General features: G+C 40.3%; 2 protein-coding genes and 1 pseudogene across 2 annotated transcripts in view; all 3 read right to left on the reverse strand.

Moving 5' to 3' along the window:
- LOC141440447 (doublesex- and mab-3-related transcription factor A2-like) overlaps positions 1-15,857 on the reverse strand; it is a 251,496-nt gene that overhangs the window by 76,041 nt on the left and 159,598 nt on the right. The window lies entirely within an intron of this gene.
- On the reverse strand, positions 19-2,917 carry LOC141440441 (RNA-binding protein 5-A-like; annotated as a pseudogene).
- Positions 6,491-14,046, reverse strand: LOC141440498 (uncharacterized; the record flags this gene model as incomplete). The annotated part of the gene is made up of 7 exons (XM_074105021.1): positions 6,491-8,508; positions 9,078-9,231; positions 9,264-9,367; positions 9,828-9,974; positions 10,339-10,499; positions 13,673-13,745; positions 14,020-14,046. Coding segments are annotated over 7 exons (810 nt in total), but the record flags the coding sequence as incomplete, so codon positions are not given.

Raw genomic sequence — 15,857 nt, forward strand, 5'->3', positions numbered from 1 at the left:
TGAATATATTTGTTTTTTTTTTAATTTGAAAATAGGTTTTCTAGCGATGGTTCTTAAATATGTTTTATCAAAATCGGTTAAGCCGTTTTTGAGATATTAAACTTTGAAGTGACAAAGTCGGGGATTTTCCAACTTTGTGTTGGTTATGTTATGTTGTAGAGGCTTTTAATTTATTAATTACATTTAATCACAATAAACATTTATCCCAGTCACAAGGCAAGATGTGATCTAAAATATTTAAAATACAAATATTGAATAGTTGTGGAATTTATACCAAAATCAATAAATTCATTTCAAACTGACCTGTAAATCCTGAACCTGTTGAATAAGCAGACATTAAGTTTGTAAATATTGAAAATAAACCCACCTAATTTCCTTCCTCTTGCCCAACAACTTCTTTGTAGCGCGCTATCATGAGTTTCTTGACGGTGTCTCGATATGTTTCCCCAGGGGTTGGTGTGTAAATGCCTCGCTTCTGCCCAAGGCCAGCAAGGCTCGGGCGCTGCTCTGCCTCGATGGGGGCGATCCTGCCTTGCTCCGTCTTGCCTAGACCTCGACCGGCCGACCAGCCCATTTTCTGGAGCATCTTTCCTCCAATTGTATCAACAACGGAAGGTGGAGGAGCGGATTGTATGGGCGCATGCATAGGCTCTGGCGGCTCGTACCGCTTCCTCACAGGTGCTTCATCTTCACCAAATTTCAAGCGTCGCTCGGCCGCGCGATCTCTGTATCCGTTGGTTGCGTCGCTAAATCCGTCTGCTTCCGATGCTCTGATAAATTCTGCTTATGCAAATCTGACAGCGTCTTATGTTTGGTTAAAACTTCAGCAGATGGAAACTTTCTTTTACAGAGTAAGCAAGTGAGTTTCGTCCAGTCAATGATACCTTCGTCACTGTCAAAGGCAGGCTCAGAGAGCTTCTTTACGAGGAATTCGTCTGGAGGGGGGTGGAGTCAGTTCCCTCACGTGGGTCAGAGTCGGACCGGCACCCAGCACTGAGAACCCAATGTCCGCAGAACCTTTACTGGAGCTAGTATCAAGTGGTTGTTCCATAACAATATTGCTCTTGGCATTTTCTTTCTTTTGGTTCAATGTCCGTGCCCATCTCTCCATATCCTTTGCTATCTTCTTAGCAACTTTCACTTTGTCCTCCTTTTCTTTCTTTTTCTTTTCTTCTGGCTCTTTTGTGATAGTATTGTCGGCTGTAGCTGTCGGTGGGTTTGGTAGCTTGGGCTGATCGGTGTTCTGCTGATTCTGTGTGGCTAGAATGTATGTTGAGCTTGTGGAGTCCCAGTACATGTACTGATTGATTTGGCTGTTGTAGAAGTACTGTGTAGTGCCATCATAGTACAAACTGGTGGAGGGATCATAGTAATACCCTGAAGTTTCATCATACATAAATGTCCGAACATCTGGTGCAGTATATGTTGTCTTTCCGTCACCTGTTGGAGCTTTGACGGAAGAAGTCATGGCTTGGGAGCCTGAAGCAACAAACGTGGGCACTGCTGGGGTCCATGTGAGCTGCCGAGCCTGTGCTGCAGTGATTGCAGACTGAGCCACTGCGGCTGCAGCATTAACTCTATCGGCTTCAGACAAAGCTGCACTATTGTTGTATGTGGCCATTTGAGCATAATAAGATGAATAATCAGATGGATTAGGAGCAGGTTTTTGCATTTTTTGGGGTTCATTATAAAATGAAATTAAAACTTCACGATTATCAATTTCTAATGGTGGTGACAGTGACAGTAACTCTGTATGCGCAGATGTAGAATCCGCAATTGAATTAAAATTTATATAAGCAAGACATTTAGAGGCACCTGTCAGGGTCTCTCTGCCTATTGTGATACCCGCAATAGAATCCAAAATAGACTTCGAACATCTTTCTTTGAGGACCTCTAGAATTTTTCCTCTGTAGTCAGCGCATCTAGTCTCCTAAAAAGAAGCCTTTTAGTGATACCCATTCCATCTGTAGAGTGTCTCTCGGCATCAGCTCCAATCACAGTACCCTCTGAGCGCTTTCCATGGCAGTTACGTCGGTAACAGACCTGTCTCCGTTTGAAGTTGTATGAGCCACATTTGCAGAACCAATCTCCAGGAGAGGCATTGACAGACTGATCGTCCTTAGTGTCATATCTATCAACGCTGTCACGCTCGCGACTAGGTTCCCGGCTCGATGCCGACTCGGGGCGCTCCAGATCCATTGCGCTGATGTTGGGCGGCGACGGGGGCGCGGGCACGTCGCGCTCACGCTCGCGGCGCGGCGAGCGGCGGCGCGAGTGCTCGCGGGAGTGCTCGCGGGAGCGCTCGCGCGAGCGCGGCCGCTCATGGCGCTCCCGCGAGCGCGCGCGCCGCTCGTCACGCTCGTACCGCTCGCGGCGGTCGCGGTCGCGGTCGCGGTCGGGGTCGCGCTCGTAGCGCTCGGGGTCGCGGTCGTACCGCTCGTAGCGGTCTCGGCTGGCGCGGTAGTGAGGCTCGCGACGCGCGCGCTCGGGCGAGTCGCGCCGCATGTCCCACACGGGCGAGCGGCCGCGCTCCGCCCAGCGCTCCTGGCGGTCCTGTCCCTGGCTCTCCCACCGCGAACCTCGCTCGTCCCGGCCGCGCCACGACATCTCTAATCCCTGCGAACACCCACAAACGTCAGCAAACTTTACTCACGAGCCTTCCCGTGCCGCCGTGTCGCCGCCGATCCGATGGAGCCCTAAAATCGTCGATCGATGACCCCTCCGCCATTTGTTTACCTGCGGTCGTCACTCGGTCAACTCGATACGATCCCGGGCCGAAGCTCATAAAATGAAGGAACGCTGAATAGTTTATCGCTTTATTCGCTTTCCACACAGAGACACAAATATTTTATTTAAATCTCAAAAACAAGCCCCTGATTCCCTTCTCTTTGCAAATCGACCGACGCCATATTATATACTGTGTTGCCATTGTATAAATAGTTAAATCGCTATTCGGTAGTTGGGGCCTCTTAAACAAATCTCAAACAATACCCGAAATAATAATAAAATTTTATTAAACAAAAAAAATACCAACTAATTTTCTTCCCCTATCGTGTTGTTAACTCGTGGAATGCTCTCCCAGAACTTGTGATAAGTGCACCTTCAGTGAACAGTTTTAAAAATAGACTAGACAAATACTTAAAAAAGAAAGACTAAAAACACAAGTGCAGTGATGTACACGCATCAGCTCTAAGAGCTGCTAGTGTATTATTTCAATAATAATAATAATAATTGCGTGTCAAATCACATGCACTGGCATAACATAGGTATGGGATGTGTGTCACTATATAGCAAAAGTTCAATATTACATTTTGATCGACTAACTCGTTAACTTGTCGTCATCATCATCATCATGATGATCTCGTTAACTTTTAAAGCCTACTAAAAAAGTAAATTAACATTTAAGCATTTTCAAGTAAATTAACGATTTGATTGAGACTAAAATACCAACACAATGTTTTCACTATTTTTCTGTTAAAAAAAAGGCCAAAAACATTTTTGCCTTAAACCTGAAGTGTCATGAAAATGTCAAATAATCTTTTCGTTATTGACAAATTTACAGCACGACATAGATCTAAAACGAACGTAGGTGACCAATAGGGCATTTAAAGCAAAGCTCTGCACAGGGGGCGACACTAGCGTGAACCGCCATGACGTCAGTTCTCTTTATATTTTGTCGCCATGACGGATCTTAACCAAAGAGACCTTAGCACCTATAGAAATCATGACTTATTTTTATTAGTAACAAAATAACGTCATGATATGATGTCTACATTGATAGTAACGATAGAGCTATTTTTAAAATAAAAAAAAATGATGTTTGTGCTAGTGCTACACTCTGACAGCAGAAAATTGCACTGATATTCTCTATGCACGAGGGCACTTTATTTTATTTACGATATTAAATTATTATTATTATTAGATATCTCAAAATATAATCTAAAACCACCATCAAGATACAGAGAGCTATATTCACAGCGAAATATAAAATACAGTACAATACAACTATTTTATTTTATTTATAAAATTCGTAATTTATGTCAGTTTATGTCACTATATTATTATTATTTAGTAAATACGTAAGTACTTCAGAAAGTCATGATCAAACTTCTAAATTCCTTAAATCTAGTGAGAAAGTCACGAAGGTGGCAACTCTGGTCACATTAGATGACTTTTTCTTACGATACGACTACGCAGCGCGCGTTTGCGTTTCGTTTCTTTGTAAATTCTTCATCATGACATGACATCTCGAAATGGTTTTTTTGTAAACACCATGGTAAACAGTCATACTGAAAACAAAAAAAAATCTCAAACTCACTATACTGAAAATTAAAACTATTTTCATCATAGGCAAAGGTACTTTTTTTGGATGTTATGGCCTGCAGGGCTACTTCGAAACTCGAAAATCGAAGTTCGTGTCGTGCGGTCCCTCTGACACTTATACTATTCAATACGAGAGCGAGAGGGACCGCACGACACGAACTTCGAGTTTCGAGTTTCGGAGTAGCCCTACTGGTTAGGCAGGCAAAGCAAAGGTAGGTACATTTTGTTGGTGGATGGTTCAAGTAGACTACTTGTTCAGTATCTTATTTTAATGGACATTCTATTCTATTCTATCTACCGTCTGAGTATCTACATGGTAAAACATGGTATATGCATGGTATCTATCTACCCAACAGCGAAATAGTGTCATCACTGGCAATTGTGATTGAACGGTCTCAGTTGGGTCTCAGGGAATATTCGCGCTGTCATCGTTCATCTACTATTACCTCTCATACAATACAATAAAATAACTCTCTATTGGCACACCAACACAGTAAGCAGTACAAAAAACACAGGTATATACATAAAGATTTTCTTAAGAAAATTAAACTTTCCGAACAGGAGAGATGAAATAGTTATTTGTGTCACAAGGGAGCAAAATGGTGTATTTACGGCGAGGGCGTACATTGAATCCAGAATGTAGCGAAGGATTCTACAATAGAATCCTAGCGTAGAGGATCTAAAGTAGAATCCTGAGCGTAATGAGGTATTCAAGTGTTAACGCCCAAGATGAAAATAATTTTGCTCCCGAGTGGCTCATACAACTTTTCACACCGAGCATTAAGAAACTTGAAAAAAAAAACTAAATATAATTAAAAAACAACCAGCATAGAAAATAGCGTGGCTTTATAATTATCAACGTCAAAAAATGGCATTTGCAATAAAACACTTAAAAAAACCTTAAACAGAAAAGTTGCACTTTGCTCCCTCTCGATAGGGAGGAAAAGTTACTTTTCTGAAGGAGAGGTGTGAGAAAATTATTTTCCTCCAATGCCATATTTTATTAAATTAAAAAAAAGAATATTACTGCAATTTTCTGCCGTCAGAGTGCAGCACTAGCACAAACCGCAAACCGTAAGCAGTTTTTGGAATATCTTAAATATCCTACGATGGCATAATATCATATTATTTCAACTATTTCTTTGAAAATATAGCTCTATCGTTACTATCGATGTGAATATCATGCTATTTTGTTACTAATAAATATGTAATGATTTCTGTAGGTACTTATACTCTTTGATGATGGTCATTCAAGTCATGCATGGTGACAGATGGCGACAAAATCAACAAAATAATAAAGAGAACTGATTCGCGCTGTCATCGTTCATCCAGCATTACCTCTCATATTTCGTTTTCTAGATTTTTTTACCGCACAACGGCAAAAACTACTAGAGTATAAAGAAACAACAACAATAAAGAGAACTGATGTTGTCATGGCACTTTTCACTATAGTGTCGCCCCCTGCGTAGAGCTTTGCGTAATATTTCATATTCACGGCTGGCAATGCAAGCGTTCTACCTTACCTCCACCATCCTCCAATAAATAAATGTATGTGAGTGACCAGTGCTAGGGGTTTCTTTGAAGGATAAAATCCGAAATCACATTATTCGACAAAGAACGAAAGTCACTGACATTGCTCAGAGAATTAGTTCGTTGAAGTGGCGTTGGGCTGGCCACGTCTGTCGCAGGACCGATGAACGGTGGAGCAGACGAGTCCTCGAATGGAGACCACGGACAGGGAAACGAAGTGTAGGGCGTCCTGAGTCACGGCGGACAGACGACCTTAAGAGGGTCGCTGGCGGCGGATGGATGCGAGGGGCTGACTGAAGACAGTGTTGTGGCGCGCCATGGAAGAGGCCTATGTCCAGAAGTGGACTGCTGTAGGCTGATGATGGATGATGATGAGTGACCAGTGTAAACCATTTTGATTAATTTAGTACATGAAATTTGCACTATTACTGCTAACCTAATCCTGCTCGTTAAGCAACTTGTTACTGAAATATCCTGATCTTATAACAAATCCATTTTTGTTTTTATTGACTACGCAGTTGACAAAGCATTCGAGTATTTTGCTACTTACACATACACAGCTCGATCAGTATTTACCTTTATCATTAGTTTATAAACTAAAATAGTTGAGAGGATAAAATAAATAATACAACACGGCTAAAATAAAATAATATAATTTTGGAAACAGCTTTTACATTATAAATTACACTTTTAACAGGTTTATCTTTAAGTATAAAGTACAAATTCCTGTGCATCGCCTGTCTAAAAGTATTTAACTTCTACACACATTCAATACTGATTGCTCCTTATGATAAGAACTTATTTTCTCCATAAAATATCATAAAATAACGTCTTGAAGTCTTGAAGCGCTAAGCGCAAAATAATTAAGCGTAGTCTAAAATAATAAAAGCATTTCATTTACAAAAGACAACTAACACATTATTTCATTATCATTTAACTAATTACTGACACTTTTTGGGTCATAATATTTTTTAATTAGCTAAGTGAGTGAGCAATAGCTTACAGTGGTAAGTAAATAACAATACAAACTAATTATATTCAGTAACTCAGGTTCTATAGTCTTTTAATTCTTGTCTTCAAAGCATTACTAGCAATGTTTACCACCAAATAAAATGGAAAGGTGGTTGAATCAAGAAGGAAAAGCACAATCTAACATTCAACTCGACGTAAGCTTAAACGGCACTCGATATGAAATGCAAGCTGTGAAGGCGATTATAAAAATACCTTCGAAGTCCAATTCACAATTTGCCATTCATTTTAAATTGTAATAGTAGTAGGTCTGACTATAAAAAAGATTGAAGTCCAAAGACCGCAAGTGCTTGTTTCGTTTTGGTGAAGCATTCAAATTCAATATTATCAACAAGCTTTAACGCAATCATAATAATATCCATGTTCCACTAACCTATTAAGGTTAGGTTTAAAGCATTACACATCTAAGGACGCACATATTTAATGACTAAACTGCAGTGGGGACCAAGACTTTTCCTATGTATGAGGTCTAGCTAGTTCTGAGACATCAGACATATGCAGACATCAAGTCAGTCAGTAGCAGTAGGCTCGCTATATCTGGCGAGTAAAGCTGCGACCAGACACGTGGAACTCGCTAGGAGTCTCGAGCCGATTACTAGGGTGGGTGGAGATGGCTGCTCGCAAATCAACGAGCAACGATTATTAGTGCACAGTGCACGCCTCGCTCTGCTATTTGTCGGTTAGCTGTCCACTTTAAAGTAAACGAACACGCATAAATAAAATAAATAAATATCATGGGAAAATTTACACCAATTTACCTAGTCCCATACTGAGCAAAGCTTGTATTATGGATACTAGGCAACGGATAAACATATATAAATAATTACATACTTAAATACACATTAAACGTCCAAGACCCGAGAACAAACATTCGTATTATTCGTACAAATATCTGCCCCTGCCTGTCGGTACTCAAGCTTCGTAGCCAGACTTTCTACCCACTTGGCTGTCCAAGTAAGTCCTGTGTTGTGTTGGCTTGGTCGTCTGACTAATCATGGGCATGTGTGAATAAACATTGGTCACTACAAGGCGATTAATCGGCATTCGGCGAGTCTTCGCATATTTGATCGCGGCTTAAAGCTTACTCTTGTTAGGTTCTATGTATTGCTAGCTCCGATACTAACGCGGCGACATGTGCATCCGGGCAGTGAGTGCAGTGAGTGTGCGCTGCCAGCTGTCAGTGGTCTACTCGTGCTGTCAGTGGTCTACTCGTGCTGTCAGTGGTCTACTCGTGGTCTACTCGTGCTGTCAGTGGTCTACTCGTTCTGTCAGTGGTCTACTCGTGCTGTCAGTGGTCTACTCGTGGTCTACTCGTGGTCTACTCGTGGTCTACTCGTGCTGTCAGTGGTCTACTCGTGGTCTACTCGTGGTCTACTCGTGCTGTCAGTGGTCTACTCGTGCTGTCAGTGGTCTTCTCGTGCTGTCAGTGGTCTACTCGTGCTGTCAGTGGTCTACTCGTGCTGTCAGTGGTCTACTCGTGGTCTACTCGTGGTCGTGCTGTCCGGTGAGCAGGTGTTCGCGCAGCGTGCAGATCTCGCGGTCGATGTTCTCGCGCGCGAGCGGCTCGAAGCACTCGAACTCCGGTGTGTGGTACAGCTTCGGGATTTGAGAGAACTGGTTTAATATCTGAAAATTTAAATGTTGAGCACTAAGTAAAAAGTTATTTACTGGATACCGGTGCAGGCACTCTTTCATAAAGGATCACAATTGGCTCGTAACATGTTGTGCGCAACATTATTTCATGAATAAACATTACTCGCGTGAGTATTACTGTAATAAATGGCAGTAGAAATGAAAATTCAGGATTTTACTTTCTTTAATTCGAAGAACAGTCAAGCTGTTAAGGTTTCGGGATTTACGCAAAACTTTTATATTGATAATCACATTTTTCAATGTCTTAAGCCCACGCCGCGGTTTGTAATAATGGTTCTTTCGCAGCTCGTTAGTGCTGATAGACTAGTGAGCAAAAAAAAATATCGAATAGGGACCGCTTAACGACCAGCACAGAGTAGGACGTCCACCAACGAGATGGACGGTTGACCTGATTAAAGTCACCGGCTCACGGCGGATGCAAGTCGTTGACAACTGAAGCAACTGGAGGTCTATAGGGGAGGCCTACAGTGGTCCAACAGTGGACGTCTCACGGTCGATAATGATGATGACGCTGAGCTGAATTGAATGTAACAATCGCTCACCTTAATCCTCAGCTCGACGTAGTTCTTGTTAGTGAGCGCGGCGTACTCCGCGCGCACGAGCTTGGCGTGCGCCTCGTACTCCTCGCGGCTGGCGGCCAGGATGGCCAGCTCGCAGTCCCCGAACAGCTGCAGGTCGCGCAGCGGCGCCGGGCCGGCCGGCGTGCCCGCCCCCGCGCCCCCCGCGCCCCCGCGCCACCCGCGCCCCCGACGGGGACCCCGCGCCGCACGCGCGCGCACCACGCCGCCTCGTCGTCCGTGAGGAGCGCCAGCACGTAAGACGTTAGGTCTTGCTGGAAACGAAGAGGTAAACGAGATATAATCTTCAAGTGTTCCATGATCTTCTTCTCCAGCGTATGGACACAGGTCTCCTCTAAGAATTTAGGGTTTGGACCGTAGTTTTCACGAGGGTCCATTGCGATTCGGAAACTTGACGTACACGACATTTAGTTGCATAGCTGATGCGTGAAGGTTTCCTAGCTGTTTTCCTTCAATGTAGAACTTGTGGCAAATTTCAAATGTTATTTCGCACTTCAATTCTGAAAAAGGTGCAAGCCCGTGTCGGGACCCACAAACCACTAAGCTATCACGATTTCTTCCTTCACCTTCACCTTTATTCACGGCGCATTTCAAATGTAATACTATAGACTATAGACCTCGTTCAAGTGGTAATAATTTAAAAATGAACCGGGGAGCTGGAGGCTTATGTCCAACATTGGACGTCCTACGGCTGACGGCTAATGTGGTGCTCACCGACTGCGGATGCAGACGCAGCAGCTCGGCCAGCAGGCGCACGACGAGGTCGGTGGGCGTGTGTCGCAGCACTATGGCCAGCTTGAAGGCGGCCGGCTGCATCGCGTCGTCCACGCCACCGCTCAGCAGGTTCTGCCACACGCCCGCCTGCGTAGTGCGTACCACGTTACTGACTCACGGCACGGTAGTTAACATCGTTAACAAATAGCTTCTTAGGCCCTTAGCGGTATACCTTTAAATGAAAACTGTAAAATTATGGACTAGCTACCTTGAAATAAATTTATGGGAAAATGAGTTATGACATGAAAAATTATTGCTCAAGAGCCAATGCTTTACAAAACATAAAAAAGCATATTATTCATAGAAATATTTCCCGACGGGAACGAACGTATGACCTTAAGCTTCATAGTCAAGTTCTCTAATCACTTGGCTATCCGGTTGGTATTATTTATAGGCGGCAAGGCGAGCTTTATGCTATGTTGGTACGTCCGTACTTGTCCAGTTGCAGTACCTGATAGGCTACGCAGTTTCTAAGCGAGTGCCACACAGTGTCTGGAGGCGCGACGTCCGAGATGCGCGTCCAGGCCTCGTCGGCGTCCGGGCACACGAGCACGCTGCAAGCCGCGCGCCACATGCGCGCCGCCGAACAGCTGTCGCGCGCGCCCGCCGGCACTGACACAAAAACATTTGATTTTTGCTTCGAACAACAATACAACGATTTTTGTTTCATTTAATTTTTTTCATCTACCTCAGGTTTTCTTGATTTTCACTTTTTAAACAAGAAACTCATTTAAAAAAATCAGCTATACGTAGTAGTAGTACAGTCACGTCTAAAAGTATGTATACACAAAAAAATTTGAAAAATATGTAGCCACACATTTTGATCATAAATATGTATCTATTACTGACACCAAAAAATTGTATTCATTAAACTTTTTCAGTATTATGTAATCACAAAATGCTTCAGAAAGTTGCATACTTAAATAATTCATTTAAATGTATCCACCTCGTAGGCAAAAATAAGTATACATGAATGGGTTCCATATACATATAACCACACCAATTTGGCAAATATTTGTATACGCCGTTTGATCCATAAATATGTATCCAGACTGCAACAACAAACCTTGTCTGACTGGCATAGAATCGTAAGTTGTATATTTAACTGATTTGACAATTCACGAAAACAGTGCGGACTTGTCACTGCATACGTCTATCTCACGATTATTCTATGACGCACTTGACAGTCCTTAGATTGAATTGACTTGTAAATATTGAGTATTTCAGTTTAGGGTCATTCTCAGAAAGGTGCACTAAGCATTTATTTGTTTTTATTTTAATTATATTGTAATTGTTAGTGGTAGAGCCGCACTGTAGCCAGTTCTTGGTTTGCAGTACGAATGGGCGGGCTCGACCGGGGTAGTACCACACTCTCACAGAATATCGACGTGAAGCAGGAGCTGTTTTACGTCGGGGGTCAAAAATTACGCTTGAATAAATAAAATCAATGAATTAATCAAACAAAAAATCACAAATTATAGATATTTCAAATAATTCTATTTACCTAAGCTAGTTACATATTCGACACAATTACAATTCTTTGTATGACGACATTCTATAAAGCAGGAACTAGCACATAATTTACAAAATAAAAATATGGGTTGAAGTTCTTCTTGTTCGTAAATGTCATTATCGTCCAAAAATGCATTATAAAAGCACTTAGTGCATATTCCAATAAACAATACCATTTCTTTTTCAAAGTTTAACATAAATGTTAAGTGTTCAAGTACATCCAGGAAAACATCTCGTAATACGAGTACACATTTGGGCAGAGGCAGCTGAAAAATCTTTGTTTTCCATGTTTTGATAAGGTTCCGTGATATATCTTGGGTATCATCGATTACGATAGCTGTAATTTTTTTTTAAACACAATGAATATAAAGAATTGACAACAAGAGACATCATTTGCACTTGTCCACACTTCCAACACTTCACATAAAGTCAATAGATAAAGATGTATAGACTAAAGATAGAAAACACTACCTATTTGTAACTTCAGATAGGGTATATATTATAAAAAAAGTCACTGGCTTCATGGAAGAACTTCATTTTAAAATCAATTACTTACATATACTTATACTGTCAAGTGCAAGATCGCCATTCTGTCATCGTCATTCAGAAGCTGTCTTCTATAATTAAAATTACAATGATTAAAGATTGCAAATTATAGATGCTTCAGTGGATCTGTCTCAGTGGATGACCCGAACAACTTGATCGCTTTGGCTTAGTCGATATTAATGACCACTCTGGACGTTTCCAAGTATTTGGTGATCTTGATGGTGTATAAAAAAATTAAATATATCCATACCAAAATTTCATCCAGCTCACTCCAGTCAGTTCATCCCCCATTTTCTCCCCTTAAGGGTTGCTTTTGGAGATAAAAACTAAGTACCTATGTTCAGCCCCTTGACAGTCGAAACCAGTCGGTTTCGACGTGATACCGGAACAGACAGAGTTACTTTCAATTCATCACTCCATAGTATAAAACAAAGTCGCTTTTTTGTCTGTACGCTTAGATCTTTCAAAACTACGCAACGGATTTTGATGCGGTTTTCACAAATAAATAGTGTGATTCACGGTGTCTATGTATACCGTAACCGTGTTGTGCCGGAACGGTCACCAGTATATAATATTATTTTAATGGAGTATGGATTCGTAGTATGTATGTCCCTGCCCGCATGCAGGTTACGAAAGAGACAGACATGTAATCTTAACAAAACAGTAATTCTTCAAAACGAATCAAAATATCAAATCGTTTTTACATATTTATGAATCAAACGGCGTATACAAATATTTGCCAAATTGGTGTGGTTATATGTATATGGAACCCATTCATGTATACTTATTTTTGCCTACGAGGTGGATACATTTAAATGGAATTTATTTAAGTATGCAACTTTCTGAAGCATTTTGTGATTACATAATACTGAAAAAGTTTAATGAATACAATTTTTTGGTGTCAGTAATAGATAAATATTTTGATACAATGTATGACTACATATTTATGCAACCTTGTTTTTGTATACATATTTTTAGACGTGACTGTACGTAGTATAACGTAGTTATATCAGGAAATTGCACATTCACACTGCTGACAACTGGAAAATTTATATTTTAGTGAGCGAAGTATGAGCAAATCCCTCCAGCAGTTAAATCCCGTAGTAAGGATCACAAAAGTATTTTAATACTAACTAGATGTTAATTACTCAAAAGAAAATTGCAGTGTGTGTTATAGTGTAGTGTATCTTTTTATTACTGAAGGCTTTTCAGACTGTTCAGTAATTCCAGGATTCATACAAAACAAACTAACGCTAAGTTTACTTAGATATTATACTAGTATCGATCATAGATAATCCAAATCTTTGTAAATAAATATTACTAATACGAAAGTGACTTTGTTAGCTAAATTTAACTCTGTTTTAACTTTTAAGTTCTAAGTAAGTAGATACGCAGCAACCAAAACTAAAAGTAAGCTAATATTTTGAGGGTAAAATCAGAATTCATAAATTTCAATCAATCAATCAAGGGGTGTGAACTGTGAAGGGTTTTTCCATACAATATGCCATAAATGATGACACATACTCTGACGCCAGGAAGCGCTACCTCGTCTACTCGAACCCGCCACTTCATTGTTACTTACTGCACTACTTTTAAAATGCCAACAAGAAAAACGGAACTATTTTTCACGAAGAATTTAATGTAAATATTACGAAAGATTTATCGTTGCCAAATACATATTAAATTTGAATTTATTTATACAAATACGTAAACAAAGACTTACTTACCTCCGGTGTCCGGTTCCTTCCACCATGCCTTCGCCAGCTTGAATAAAATATGGCCGCCAAGCCAAAACGTCAGCTGTGCACAACAACAAAACTACTATTTAATCACACAATATCATTCACTAGCAGCCTCGAGGCCTCAAGGTTAAAATGTCGCACCAATTTAATCTTATTTTCGTGTGAATGGTTTGTGATTGTGAACGTATGTTTGACAAAAGATCTGTATAATATAAAGTGTTTATTTGACAATTGCTTGTCCGCTATTGGACTGACATTTTCTTTAATTGAGTTTAGTTATTCCTTTGAAATATAATGAAAATGATATGCATAATGAAATGAGGTTTACTTACATGAATATTCAGGCTCTTGCCAGTAATTTAGAGTTTTATTTTGTGGCAGAAGTTGTTTTGTTTGGTTACGGCGAGCGAGGAGTGAGTACGGTACGGCTGTCAAGAGTGTCATGGCCGTCTCCGCCGGGCGGCAAGGGAGGCCTATAGTGATGTCCTATGTCGGAATCGACGTTCTTGTCGACAAAAAATTGCATTGCATGTTTTACCTGTTCTTGAATTCTATCGTTTTATATACGAACCTTATTAATTTATGAAGGATTAAGTTGAAAGCGAATCATACTTTTAACAAACTCAATTGATTTTATACCATATTGTAAAGGGCGTAAGATTGAATATTTGTGTAAGCTTATGATGTCGATACACGACATCTGAAAAAAGAGGGGGTAAGTATAGTGTTAAGGGAGAAAGGGTGTTTTGTTTCCAGTTCCAGATCATATTGCCATTTTGAAATTTGCAGTGAAGTAGAAGTGGTTGTAGAAGTACCTACTTGTACAGCATATAGGTATGCCCGGACTGACGAAGATTCGAGTTCGATTCCCAGCTCCGCATTTCTTTTCTCTTTTTGTCAACGTGTTCTAGGTACTTTGTTGTATTAAAACCAGCAGTTTACGACAGCTGCAGACTTTATTTTTTATTGCAATTGTCAGATGATTGCAATAGAAAACGTTCTCATCTTGAATATTCGTATGTATTGTTTTATATAATGTAGGATGTGAAGGATGTCTATGGAAGTAGCAAAATAAAAAAAACCGGCCAAGAGCGTGACGGACACGCCCAAGATAGGGTTCCGTAGCCATTACGAAAAAAATCAAGTAGGTAATATTATGTGCGCAATTAAAACACCTACTACAGTCTTAAAATCTACTACCAGAAAAAAGAGCGTATCTTTACGGCACTTACGTCCTTTTGTTGAGAAATGTCGTTACGTCGTTTTGTTTTCGGCAATAACTCAAAAACATTATATCCGATTATGTGGAAACCAATTTTCGTTGAAAGTATTTATTAAGCGTTACCTTTCCATATTTTTTTGCATATTTTTTGGGCACAATTTTTGCTACTTTGGGAGCGATTATTTCCGGAAATCTTAACTTAATCAAAAAACTTTCTGAGAAACCTTACTATCTTTTCAAAAGAGCGGTCGAACTGTGCCACACGTTGATGTGTTAACATTTTTTTTTTTCAAGTTCTGTTACGTGTATGGAGTTCCCCCCTATAAATATTTATTTTTGTAATTTAACTACAAAACTAAATAGCGGCTTTGACAAGACATCTGCATCTTGTACATCTTGTACTTTTCGAGTAAAATGCATGTGACATACGGACGGACGGACAGACAGACAGATAGACGGACTTGACGAAACTGTAAGGGTTCCGTTTTTGCCATTTTGGCTCCGGAACCCTAAAAAAGACTTGTCAAAAGCATGTCATGCATGCATACGGTTTTGGATTGTAATTTTGAATGTTTTATAATTAATTAAAAGAAGTCAATTAGTACAGGGGTTTAATTTTTTGAAAGTCTACATAATAATATATAGACTACAGTACTTAAATTCTAGCATGGTGCGGGTGACACTTGATGCACGTTTCGTTTTACTCGAAAAAAGTTTCTGCGGTCTACATACATGGAAGTATATTTCAGTTGTAGCCTGAATATGAGTGGCGTAAAATATTTCAACATAATAATAATCACAATATATTTATTGTAAAGCACAATTATGTGAAGAAATGTAATATGCATGTAACGTAACGTTTAGTGATAGGACTTAATGGATCTTGAGTTATATCTGTACTTATTAATTGGTAAGTAACGAATATTCTTGCAAACTTCGGTTAGCCTT

This window comes from Choristoneura fumiferana, chromosome 22 (genome assembly GCF_025370935.1).
Source record: "Choristoneura fumiferana chromosome 22, NRCan_CFum_1, whole genome shotgun sequence".
Classification (NCBI taxonomy): Eukaryota; Metazoa; Arthropoda; class Insecta; order Lepidoptera; family Tortricidae; genus Choristoneura; species Choristoneura fumiferana.